The 13,459-nt window shown below is 41.1% G+C and overlaps 1 protein-coding gene across 2 annotated transcripts in view; it reads left to right on the top strand.

Annotated features, from left to right (window-relative positions):
- SLC38A11 (solute carrier family 38 member 11) overlaps window positions 1-13,459 on the top strand; it is a 75,318-nt gene that overhangs the window by 57,674 nt on the left and 4,185 nt on the right. For both annotated transcript variants that reach the window (XM_008059671.2, XM_021713180.1), the window contains one exon: window positions 1,028-1,159. In XM_008059671.2, the coding sequence (XP_008057862.1) occupies window positions 1,028-1,159 (132 nt within the window). The remainder of the gene's footprint in view (window positions 1-1,027; window positions 1,160-13,459) is intronic.

Here is a 13,459-nt window from a genome sequence, read left to right as displayed (position 1 = left end):
TTTTTTGATTTATTGTAGAGATGAGGTCTCGCTGCCCAGGCGGGTCTCAAACCCGCAGGCGCAGGCAATCCACTCGCCTCAGTCTCCCAAAGGCGCGGGATTACAGGCTAAGCCACTGAGCCCGGCTCTCTTTGCTCTTTTTCACACTGTTGCCTCACCCTGTAATTCAGCTCCACATCCTTTTCATGTTTCAAACCCCACCTCAAACCAAGGTAGGTCAAGCACATTTCAGGAATACTCTGAAGAAGATTACTCAAAGGGAGGCAGATCTAGATAGCTAAAGCTCCTTCTAGGTCAAAATTCTCTTTGATCTTTTTTATCCTGTCAAAAATTGATCTCTACTTGTTTCCTTGGATTGGTTGTACAGCTCCAATTATTGATTCCTGAGACTAATAATCATCTCCTTGACATTTTATCCTTGAAAACCATATCAGAGTGTGAAACACATTAAGAAGGTAACCTGATTGATTTCCTGATCTGAGTATCAATGGAAAATGTTTATGAACTTTTCATTTTTGTTGAGGAAAGGCAAAATGAACTGGACTTAAATTGTAAAACATAAGATTGAGTTCATATAGAATTAATTTCCTGCTAGTAAAAGATATTACACTTCCCATTCAGTATTATGAAAGGAAATGAGATAGCTCATTCCTCAGAGGCAGTCCAAATAATCTAAATGACGTCTGTAGTTTGTTTTAGTAGTCGCCTTGTTGGACTCATGGAAGAAGGATAAGTCGACCTTCCAAAGTCTCTCTTATACTTGAGAAATACATATATTCAAACATTGGTACACCATACTGTGAGTCCATAATATACCGACTAATAGTTCAACAAAGAAATACTTGTTATTGATATGTTCCTATGTGTACATATTTTGGAAAAAAGTAGAACATTTCTAGTGACTTGAGATTTGATTAATTGCCTCATTGGTAGTGTTTTATATAATCTTAAATGCTGTCATGAAAAACTCTTATAAACCCTACATGCCTCTAAATGTCCCTCTCAAAACAATCTGTTTATTTGGCAGGTAATTGCCAATGTGTTTTTTGGTGGGAATCTTGCATCCGTTTTCCACATTGTTGTAACAGTTGTTATCATTACTGTAGCCACGCTTGTGTCATTGCTGATTGATTGCCTTGGAATAGTTTTAGAACTCAATGTAAGTACATTTAAAGATTTACTCCTTTATTTTTAAATTTCCTTTAAAATAATGTTTACATTGAACATAAGATATATTTTCCTTAACAACAGTGTCCCTTTCTGAAGTGAAATGAAAATGTGTTTGCAATATAATAGTAAATATTTATAGTGAGGATACCGTGCACTTTATGGGACTATATAGTTTTTATTTGATTTTAATTAATTAATTTTTTTTTTGAGTTGGAGTCTCACTCTGTCGCCCAGACTGGAGTGCAGTGGCCGCTCCCGGCCACCGCAGCCTAGACCTGACAGGCTCCAGTGATCCTTCCGCCTCAGCCTTCCAAGTAGCTGAAACTATAGGCACGTGCTACCACGCCCAGCTCATTTTGATTTATTGTAGAGATGAGGTCTTGCCAAGTTGCCCAGGTGGGTCTCGAACCCGTGGGCTCAGGCAATCCACTCACCTCAGCCTCCCAAAGGCGCGGGATTACAGGCTGAGCCACGTAGCCCGGCAGGACTATATAGTTTTTAAGTAGTGATTCTCAAATGGGGTCAGTTTTGTTTTTCATCCCCCAAGGGATAAAGGGACATCTGGCAATGACTGGACACATTTTTGGTTGTCCCAACTGGGTAGGCAGTGCTACTGGCATCTAGCAGGTAGAGACCAGAGATACACATCCCAAAATGTACAGGACAGCCTCTCATAACAAAAAATTGGCTGATCCAAAATGTCAATAGTGCCGAGGTTGAAAAACCCTGGTTTAGACCACTTTTTGCATATCTCATTTACTGTAATACAGAGGTATTACTAAAAAGCACTATAAATTAAGTGGATCTGAAATTTTCTTTGTGGAGTAAAAATATGTACAGTGAGGCTTGCATCTGTAATCCCAGCACACTTGAGTTCAGGAGTTCAGGGATGCAGTGAGTTGTGATCACATTGCTGTATTCCAGCCTGGGCAGTATAGTAAGATTCTGTCTCTTAAAAAATAAAGTACAGTGAGATTCATTAAAAATACAGAAGGAGGCTGGGCTCGGTGGCTCAGCCTGTAACCCCAGCACTTCCGGAGGCCAAGGTGAGTGGATTGCCTGAGCCCAGGGGTTCAAGACCCACCCAGGCAACTTGGTGAGACCTCGTCTCTACAATAAATCAAAAATTAGCTGGATGTGGTAGTGTGCACCTGTAGTTCCAGCTACTTGGAAGGCTGAGGCAGAAGGATCACTGGAGCCCAGCAGGTCGAGGCTGCAGTGGCCAGGAGCATGCCACTGCACTCCAGTCTGGGCGACAGAGTGAGACCCCAACTCAAAAAAAAAAAAATGGAAGAAGTAGAGTTATATCTATATTACATATTCATTTACTATAGCCCAATTTCTTATTCTTAAATTTTTTTCTGGTCTCTCCAGACCTTTCTTTTGCGGTCCATACTACCATTACCCAAATCTAAGTCTTCATCGTATCACATTTAAATTAATCCTGGCAATTTTGTTTCAGCTCTCACATATTTAACTTCCACTTTCAGTTTCTTAGCATTTTGTTCAAAAATTTCCACTTTCTTACCAGAGCAAGTATAAACTCTGTTGGTTCTGTAACCTGACCCCATGCCTTCTAGGGAAAGTTAGTTCCCATTTACTTTCCAAATCTACCCTCAGTTCTAGTCAAGTCTTAATCTTTTGGCCTGTGAATAAGCCAAATCAAGTATTTCTGTTATCTTTTGTCTTATCTATTTTTGTATTTCCTATCTTTTTTCTCATTTCTGTCCAAAGCATACAAAGAATTCAAGATCAAGTGCAACTTTTTTTAAATTTTCAATATGTGGGGTACAGTTCAGAGTTAGGTATACAAATGGTCATTATGCAGGGACCCTTGTTGATGAGGAGTGCCCTCCTCCTTTCCCCAAGTGCAACTTCTAACTAATTTATTCACTGAGTAATAACTATGTGCCACACAATAGAATATGACAGAAGAAAATGAAAAGGACTCTACACTTTCTCACAAATAAACATAAAAGTTCAACTGCATTATGGGTGATAAAGAAGACAGAGAGGGCCGGGCTCGGTGGCTCAGCCCATAATCCCAGCACTTTGGGAGGCCGAGGCGAGAGGATTGCCTCAGCCTGCGGGTTCGAGACCCACCAGGGCAACTTGATGAGACCTCATCTCTACGATAAAATTAAAAAACAAAACTAACTGGGTGTGGTAGCACACGCCTGTAGTTCCAGCTACTTGGAAGGCTGAGGCAGAAGGATTGCTGGAGCCCAGCAGGTTGAGGCTGCAGTGGCTGGGAGCATGCCACTGCACTCCAGCCTGGGTGACAAAGTGAGACTCCAACTCAAAAAAAAAAAAAAAAAAAAGAAGAAGAAGACAGAGAGGAGTGAATGTGCTTCCAACAGACATTTTTTAGAACAGATTGGCACAATTTGGTGGGAAATTCAATTGGAAAGATGGGGTTAAAGGGACACATTAAGAATGATTCCTTGGCTCTATTTTGTGAAATTAGGATGATGGTGCCACTTCGTGAGAGAGGAATGAAAGTGGACCTTCCAGGCCGGGTGTGGTGGCTCATGTCTATAATTCCAGCACTTTGGGAGGCTGAGGTGAGAGGATTGCCTGAATACATGGGCTAAAGACCAGCATGGGCAACTTGGCAAAACTTCATCTCTACAGTAAATCAAAAAATTAACCGGGCGGTGGTGTGTACCTGTAGTTCCAGTTACTTGGCGGGCTGAGGCAGAAGGTTCACCTGAACCCAGCAGGTTGAGGCTGCGGTGGCCGTGAGTGTGCCACTGCACTCCAGCCTGGGCGACAGAGTGAGACTCCAACTCAAAACAAAAACAAAAACAAATCACGACAAGGTCATTCATCTTCCTCTTCTACAGTTTTTACAGAATTTCTCATCAGAATCACCCACCATTTAGCATTTAGCATTTATTGGTTATACACTACAAGGAAGGCAGACTTGTACAGGTGTGATCCCAAGTCATCACTTACTCATTGCATTGACCATTGAGGCATAAATAAAGGTATTATTGTCAGTGTCCAAGTCACTAATCCATCTAGACACCATTTTGCTTTGAAGTTCCAGACAAAAGCACTAAGATTCAGTGAGAGACACACTATTGGGAATTTTCTTATAAATGGGAAGTGGGGAGTAGGCAGTATTCCAAAACCTCAGGGGGCTGGGAAATTGTCTGTTCCACCAACAGTGGAAAGAAAGCTCATAGGAGAGATGAACAAATGTCAAAAGTAACTTTTACTTCCTTTCTAATTTTTCTTTTCTTTTTTTTTTTTTTTTTGAGTAGGAGTCTCATTCTGTTGCCCAGACTGGAGTGCAGTGGCCGCTCCCGGCCACCGCAGCCTCGACCCGCTGGGCTCCGGCGATCCTTCAGCCTCAGCCTTCCAAGTAGCTGGAACTACAAGCATGCGCTACCACACCCGGCTAATTTTTGATTTATTGTAGAGATGAAGTCTCGCCAAGTTGCCCAGGTGGGTCTCGAACCCACAGGCTCAGGCAATCCACTCACCTCAGCCTCCCAAAGGCATGGAATTACAGGCTGAACCACCGAGCCTGGCTCCTTCCTAATTTTTCATAAGCCAAAGGCTAATGAGTCCACTAAAAACCATTTCATATACCAATCTTGATTTGTATAAATGAATCACTACTCCTTTAATGCACCTACTTGATTTACGTATTATCTCATATCATGCACTGTTTGAACTGCCCATAAATGTATCTTATCTATCAAATTGTAAACTCTTTGGAAGATAAGAACATTTAACATCCTTCTCCATCATCCACAGTATCTGGCACAGTGCTGAGAACACAGTGTTCAAACTACTGCCACTTGGGACTACAGTTCAGGATCTATTTCTATAAATATTACTGGATGTAAAAGACTTTCTTTTATTTTTTAGTCAGAGTATTACTCTGTCACCTAGGCTGGAGTGCAGTGGCACGATCATGGCTAGCAGCAGTCTCAACCTCCTAGGCTCAGATTTAAAAGATTCTTCCACCTCAGCTTCCCAAGAAACTGGGACTACAGGCATGTGCCACCATGCCTGTCTAATTTTTGTTGACATTTTTTGGAGATGAGGTCTCCCTATGTTGCCAAGGCTGGTCTCGAACTCCTGAACTCAAGCAGTCTTCCCACCTCAGCCTCCCAAAGTGCATGAGCCACTAAGCCTTGCCCAAGACGTTGTTTTTTTTTTGTTTGTTTGTTTTGTTTTTTGAGTTGGAGTCTCACTCTGTCGCCCAGACTGGAATGCAGTGGCCGCTCCCGGCCACCGCAGCCTCGACCTGCTGGGCTCCAGCAATCCTTCCGCCTCAGCCGTCCAAGTAGCTGGAACTACAGGTGTGCACTACCACACCTGGCTCATTTTGATTTACTGTAGAGATGAGGTCTCACCAAGTTGCCCAGGCGGGTCTTGAACCCGCGGGCTTAGGCAATCCACTCACCTCAGCCTCCCAAAGGCACGGGATTACAGACTGAGCCACCGAGCCTGGCTGTCCGAGACATTGTTTAGTGTAGTACCGGGAAGTTAAGTGTTACAAAAATTACTGGTGTTGATAGTAGTAGTAATTTTCTACTGTGCTGTGGAGATGATTAACATAATTATTTCTAGCTCTGTTTTTTTTTTTTGTCTTTTATGAAATGTCTCATTTGAGTCCACGAGTCTGTTTTTTAATATTGTAAGATTTTGTTATGAGAGAAAATGTTTATCTGCCTGAACACTTACCACATCCTGATAGCCTAACATAACCTTTTAAGTTAACCAAGCATAGCCGGGCATGGTGGTGTGTGTCTGTGTTTCCAGCTACTTGGAAGGCTGAGGCGGAAGGATTACCTGAACCCAGCAGATCAAGGCTGCGGTGGCTGTGAGTGTGCCACTGCACTCCAGCCTGGGTGACAGTGAAACTCTGACTCAAAAAAAAAAAAAAAGTTAACCAAGCATAAATATATTGCTCATTTTTCTGAAATGATATACTTTTTGTAAATTTAACCATTATTCTGTAAAGTTAATTTCTAATATTCAGGACATTTGCACACCAAAATTATAAATACATAATCCCATTAAATATTCTCATTATACTTTATATTGAAAAGTTTTTGTGGATAAGACAGAATTCTGATATTATAATCAGAGAATAATACCTTGTGAATGTCTGTTATAAAGTAAAGATCTGAGCTGGCTGTGGAGGACTATTTAAAAATTTTAAAATATGACTCTAGATCCTTCGATTTTTAAAAACTTGTTTATGTAGACGTGCATAAAAATACAATTAGAGAAGAGTGCTAAATTATCTGTTATGTACTAATAACCCAAGACAATTAAGCTAATTTGAAAGCACATTGTAAGAATAAATAAAATTTCGGATCGCCATTCTCTGTCAGACCACCTGGGTATATGTGGTTTACCCATCCATAAAAGTCTTTTGGTATGCACAATAACATAGGTCTTTACTCGGCTCTTTGTGTGGGCACTTGCCATGTCTAGCAGAGCGAAGCCAAGCATCATTTCTGTCAGTAACTAATGCATGCTAGATCATGCAACACATTGGAAGTAACTTAAAGCATGCTGTGTCCACTTCATATTGATAATATGAGCTAACGTGTATTGATTACCTAACTCTGTGCCAAGTACTTTGCGTGTGTTATCTCCTTTGTTCATATGAACTTTACAGATGAAGAAGCTGAGGCACTGAGTGATTAAATAGTCAGAGGTCATACAGCTACAAGTAGAAAAAAAGATCGAGATTTGAACACAGGCATTTGGACTCCATAGCCCACATTTTAAATCATTACAATAGTCTGAAGTTAACTAAATATATAGCTTTAAATTACGTAAAATAATTATGCTCATTATCTATCCATTTTTCAAGTAAAAAAACCGATGCATTTAATTTAGCTGCAAGTTATGTCAAGAGTAATTCATGATACATATGGGTAGACTTTAATAATGGGTTGAAATAAAACTAGGAGATGAAGTAAAATGGAACTAAAAATTTTTTGTCTTAATAATTTTAGTTAATAACTTTCATCTTAGTTAATAGCTGTAGTACTTTAGGAATTTAGTTAATAACTTTTACCTTAGATGATAATAGTTGTAGTACTTTAGGAATACCTTTCTTTCTTTTTTTTTTTTTTTTGAGTCAGAGTCTCACTTTGTTGCTGAGGCTGGAGTGTAGTGGCGCACTGCTTACGACCACTGCAGCTTCAACATGCTGGGTTCAGGTGATCCTTCCACCTTAACCTTTCAAATAGCTGGAACTACAGATGCATGTGACCACGCCCAGCTAATTTTTTGATTTATTACAGAGACGAGGTCTCGTCAAGTTGCCCAGGCTGGTCTTGAACCCATGGGCTCAGGCAATCCTCTCGCCTCGGCCTCCCAAAGTGCTGGAATTACAGGCTTGAGCCACCGCACCCAGCCTAGGAATACCTTTCTATTATGGCTTCTGAATCATCACTAAGTACAACAATGACCTCCATGGGTGAGATATTCATTAGAATCAGACCTTGCAAAGTTAGAAAAACACTGTTATTAAATATAACTAAATAATATAGGCTAAAATGTTTCGGGGTTATATTAGATATTCAACAAAAAGAAAAATCCCATTTAGAACTTTGCTTTCATTTTGTTATTTTCATGGCAGTAGACAACAGTGAAATGTTTTTCCAAAGCCAATGCACCCTCCATTTTACAGGATTCATTTTAGGACTGAGTGTGGCAGCTCATGCTTGTAATCTCAGCACTTTGTGAAGCTAAGGTAGGAGGACCGCTTGAGCCCAGGAGTTTGAAACTAGCCTTGGCAACATAGTGGGGGCAGTATCTTTAGTCCCAGCTACTAGGGAGGCTGAGGTGGAAGGATCTTCTGAGTCCAGGAGGTCAAGCTGTGTGTGGTGAGCTGTGATTGCACTCCAACCTGGCTGACAGAGTGAGACTCTGACAAAAAAAAAAAAAAAAAGAAAAGAAAGAAAGAACAAGAAAAGAAAAATCCCATTTAGAACTTTGCTTTTATTTTGTTATTTTCATGGCAAAAGACAACAATGAAATATTTTTCCAAAGCAAACACACCCTCAGTTTTAAAGGATTTATTTTAGAAGTAAACAAAAGAAATATAAGTACCATTCTTGGTAACCAGAATCTAGCATCTTGGCATTAATGTTGCTTTTAGAGAAAAGAGGCATCTGCAGTAATTGGGCCCTTTGGGTTTCAACTTGCGGTAGTACAAAGAGAAGAAATGGAGCAGCCGGTGCCTATGGCCAGCATAACCAGCCAAACAAGGATTGTGTGCAGCTTACAGGGGAAGAAAAAAGCAAGCCAGATACCCAGATAGAGAACTGTAATCATCAGAGTGAACAAGCCATAGCCAGTTGCCAAAACCTCCTGAGCTAAGAGAGTTTCTTTTCAGAGTCTTAGGAATGAACATCATGAGTCCAAATGGATTATCCAGTAGAAATTTAAAAGATGCATAAGCATTATTTTATTTAATTTTCAGCTTTCTTGCATCATTTGGAAGATTTCTATTCAGGTAGGAGAATTTGGTCACTTTTCTATCCTGCCAGTAAAAATCTTCAGCACCTTTTGTTCTTTCTCTACAGCAAACTGCAAAATGCCCTGGCATCAATTGTATTGTTGTCAACAAATAGTGCTGCCCTGACTTTATAACTAAGACTATTTTTTATTGTCTTTTAATAAGCAGTTATGGTTTTGCAACTTGTCAAACAATTTCAAAAATTATTCTAAAGTCAGTGGTGTATCCTTAAGCAAGTTTATACCAAATAGATCAAATAAGCTGGATTAACTTGTAGGGAATAGATCAGACAGAACTGCACTATTATTTTATTAATGAACTTGACTTCTAGCAAGAATTTCTAGTAAAACTGAGCTTTTAAAAGTCAAGGAAAGTGACTGGTATTCAAACAAGATAGTCAACTGGACTTCTTCCAGTACAAACATGAACTATATAGTTTTCTCTCTAATTACTACTTTCTCAACTCTCAAGAATTATAACATAAACAGAACACCCATTGCTTTTGCACTGCCCAGCAAGTTAAGTTTGGAAAAGCACCAAAAAGCTGACTGATGACAGCTTCTTAGCAGCAGCTGGGGGCAGTTTTCATTCTAATAGCACTTTCACAGTCTGCAGTTCCAGATGAATTAGCCTCACATGTTTGTTCCTCCAAATAGAAGGGACTACACACACACACACACACACACACACACACACACACACACACACACACACATGCACGTACACAAGTATATCTATTTGTATTTGAATTTTTTTTGTTTGTTTTCATATATTCTTATTTCAGAGAAATCGGAGGGTGATACTTTGTTGTTAAAAATACAGACCAAGGCCAAGCAAGGTGGCAAGTGCCTGTAATCCCAGCAATTTGGGAGGCCAAGGTGAGAGGATTGCCTGAGGCCAGGGGTTCGAGACCAGTCTGGGCAACTTAGCATGACCTCGTCTCTACAATAAATCAAACAATTAGCCGGTTGTGGTGGTACACGCCTGTAGTTCCAGGCACTTGGAAGGCTGAGGCAGAAAGATCGCCTGAGCCCAGCAGGCTGAGGCCGCGGTGACCATGAGCATGCCACTGCACTCCAGCCTGGGCGACAGAGTGAGACTCTGACTATAAATAAGTTAAATAAATACAGGTCAAGTTAAACAGTATTTTCCAAACCTAACATTTTATTTATTGTGAACCTTTGTAGATATTCATTTTGTATTCATGTGCTATGAATGGCATATGTGTGTGTGTGTGTATATATATATATGTGTGTGTGTGTGTGTTTTTTTGGTTTTTTTTGTTTTTTTTTTTTAGTTGGAGTCTCACTCTGTCACCCAGGATAGAGTGCAGTGGCATGTTCACAGCTGCTGCAGCCTCGACTTGCTGGGCTCAGATGTTCCTTCTACCTTAACCTTCCCAGTAGCTGGGACCATAGGCGAGCGACACCACACCTAGCTAATTTTTTGATTTATTGTAGAGACAATGTCTCACCAAATTGTCCAGGCTGGTCACAAACCTCTGGACTCTGGTAATCCTCTCCCCTCGGCCTCTGAAAGTGCCGGGATTACAGATTTGAGCCACCACTCTTGGCCTTCAAAACAGTTTTAGAACTCATCAATTTTTATGCATTTCAGCGCTTTTGCCATTTTTTGTTTCACCTCTTCCATGTAAGCAAAATGTTTCCCTTTGAGAACTTTTTTCGTCCAGGGAAACAAAAAAAGTCACTCAGAGCAAGATCAGGTGAATAAGGATGGTGAGGCATGGGAATCATGTCATTTTTGGTAAAAAAAAAAACAAAAAAACTGCTGAATACTCAGAGTATGGGCAGGTACACCCATTATGAAATGGACAAATGCATTGAAAGAATCTTTACTCCCCCACCCAAAATTCACTGGAGCCAAACACAGTTTCTTTCTTTCCTTTTTTTTTTTTGAGTTGGAGTCTCACTCTGTCATCCAGACTGGAGTGCAGTGGCCGCTTCCGGCCACCGCAGCCTCAACCTGCTGGGCTCCGGCAATCCTTCCGCCTCAGCCTTCCATGTAGCCGGAATTACAAGCATGCGCTACCACGCCCGGCTGATTTTTTTATTTATTGTAGAGATGAGGTCTCATTGCCCAGGCGGGTCTTGAACCCGCGGGCTCAGGCAATCCACTCACCTCAGCCTCCCAAAGGCGCAGGATTACAGGCTGAGCCACCGAGCCCGGCTCAAACACAGTTTCTAACAACAACACTAGCTGGTACATTGATGCTGATGGGTTTCTTTCTTTTTTTTTTTGAGCCGGTGTCTCTGTCGCGGAGGCTGGAGTGCAGTGGCATGCTCAAAGCCACCACAGCTTTGACTTGTTGGACTCAGGCGATCCTTCTGTCTCAGCTTTCCAAGTAGGAACTACAGGCATGTGCCACCATGCCCAGCTAATTTTTCCTGATCTATTGTAGAGATGAGGTCTCGCCAAATTGCCCAGGCTGGTCTCGAACCCCATGGACTCAGGCAATCCTCTTACCTCAGCTTCCCAAAGTGCTGGGATTATAGGTGTGAGACACCGCACCCGGCCAGAATACACTGGGAGAATTTTTTTTTTTTAATTGGAGTCTCACTCTGTTGCCCAGGCTGGAGTGCGGTGGCATGCTCACGGCCACTGCACCCTCGATCTGCTGGGCTCAGGTCATCCTTCAACCTCAGCCTTTCAAGTTGCTGGAACTACAGGCACGCGCCACCACGCCTGGCTAATTTTTTTATTTTTATTGCACAGATGAAGTCTTGCCGAGTTGTCTGGTCTCGAATCTGTGTGCTCAGGCAATCCTCTAACCTCTGCATTCCAGAATTCTGGGATTATAGGTCTGAGCCACTGTGCCTGGCAATGCTGATGGGTTTCTAGAACACTTATCTACTAGGGAAATCCTGTACTCTCCAAAAATATAATTCTGGTTTTCTCTGTGTCCCCCCACCCCTTCTATACAGTAAACTAACTTTAGACAAGGAACCAAGAGGATACAATAGGGAAAAACAGAGTATCTCTAATAAATGGTGCTAGTGATGGGGCATGATGGTTCATACCTGAAATCCCAGTGCTTTGAGAGGCTGAGACAAAAGGATTGCTTGAGGCCAGCCTGGGCAACTTAGCAAGATTTGTTTCTTTTTGTTTGTTTGTTTCATTTTGTTTTTTGAGGTGGAGTCTCACTCTGTTGCCCAGGCTGGAATGCAGTGGCACACTCATGACCACTGCAGCCTTGACCTGCTGGGCTCAGGTGATCCTTCTGTCTCAGCCTTCCAAGCAGCTGGAACTACAGGCACGTGCCACCACACTCAGATAATTTTTTTGATTTTTTGTAGAGATGAGGTCTTGCCATGTTTCCCAGGCTAGTCTCGAATCTGTGGACTCAGGCAATCCTCTCACCTCGGCCTCCCAAAGTGCTGGGATTATAGGCCTGAGCCACCACGCCCAGCAATGCTGAAGGGTTTCTAGAACACTTACCTACTGGGGAAATCCTCTACTCTTCAAAAATATAATTCTGGTTTTCTTTGTGTCCCCCCTTGTATACAGCAAACTAACTTAGACAAAGAACCAAGAGGATACAATAGGGAAAAACACAGTGTCTCTAATAAATGGTACTAGTGATAGGGTGTGGTGGCTCACACCTGAAATTCCAGAGCTTTGAGAGGCTAGGCAGGAGGATTGCTTGAGGCCAACCTGAGCAACTTAGCAAGATTCGTTTCTAAAAATAAAAAAACTAAAACTTACTCAAGCACAGTGACTATTACCTGTAGTCCCATCTACTTTGTCCCCCATTTCATGGGTTGTTTTACAAAATAGTTTTGAACTCATCAATTTTTATGCCTCAGGCAGAAAGATCACTTGAGCCCAGAAAGGAGAGGCTACAGTGAGTTATGATCATGCCACTGCACTCCAGTCTGGGAATCAGGATAAGACCTTGTCTCTAAATAAACAAATGTTGCTGGGAAAACTGAATTTCCACATGCAAAAGAATGAAATTGGACTTGAATCTTATGCCATGCACAAAAATGAACTCAAAATGGATAAAAGACCTGAAGTCATAAAACTACTAGAAGAGAACATAGGGGAAAAGCTTCTTGACTTTAGCTTTGGCAATGGCTTTCTGGATATTACACCAAAAGCTCAGACTGCAAAAGCAAAAATAAATAAATAGGATTACATAAAACTAAAAAACTTCTGCTGAGCAAAGATAACAATCAATAAATGAAAAGATAACCTACAGACTAGGAAAAATATTTGCAAACCACCTAACTGATAAGGGGTTACTATAAAAAATTTACAAAGAATTCTTACAACTTAAAAGCAGAAAAACAAATAACTTGTTTAAAAAATGGGCAAAGAACCTGAACAGACATTTTCCCAAAGAAGACATGAAAATGGCCAACAGATATATGAAAAGGTACTCAACATCATGAATCAACAGGAAAATGCAAATAAAGCCACCAGGAGATAACACCGCACCTCCTTTAGGATTGCTATGATAAAAAAGACAAAAAATAACACATGTTGGTGAAGGTTTGAAGAGAAGAGAATTTTAGCACACTGTTGTTAATGGGTAGGTAGATTGGTATAGCCATTATGGAAAACATTCTGGAGGTTTCCAAAGAAATTAAAAACAGAACTACCATATGACCCAGGAATCCCTATTTTGGGAACATGAAATCACCACCTTGTAAAGATGTCTACACGCCCATGTTCATTGTAACATTATTCACAATAGTGAAGATATTTTCTTTCTTGTGTGTGTGTGTGTGTGTGTGTGTGTGTGTGTGTGTGTGTGTGTGTGTG

This window comes from Carlito syrichta, unplaced genomic scaffold (genome assembly GCF_000164805.1).
Source record: "Carlito syrichta isolate Samal-C Ts95f unplaced genomic scaffold, Tarsius_syrichta-2.0.1 Scaffold304334, whole genome shotgun sequence".
Classification (NCBI taxonomy): Eukaryota; Metazoa; Chordata; class Mammalia; order Primates; family Tarsiidae; genus Carlito; species Carlito syrichta.
The sequence above is the reverse complement of the archived record's forward strand: the minus strand, read 5'-3'. Positions and strand labels throughout refer to the sequence as shown.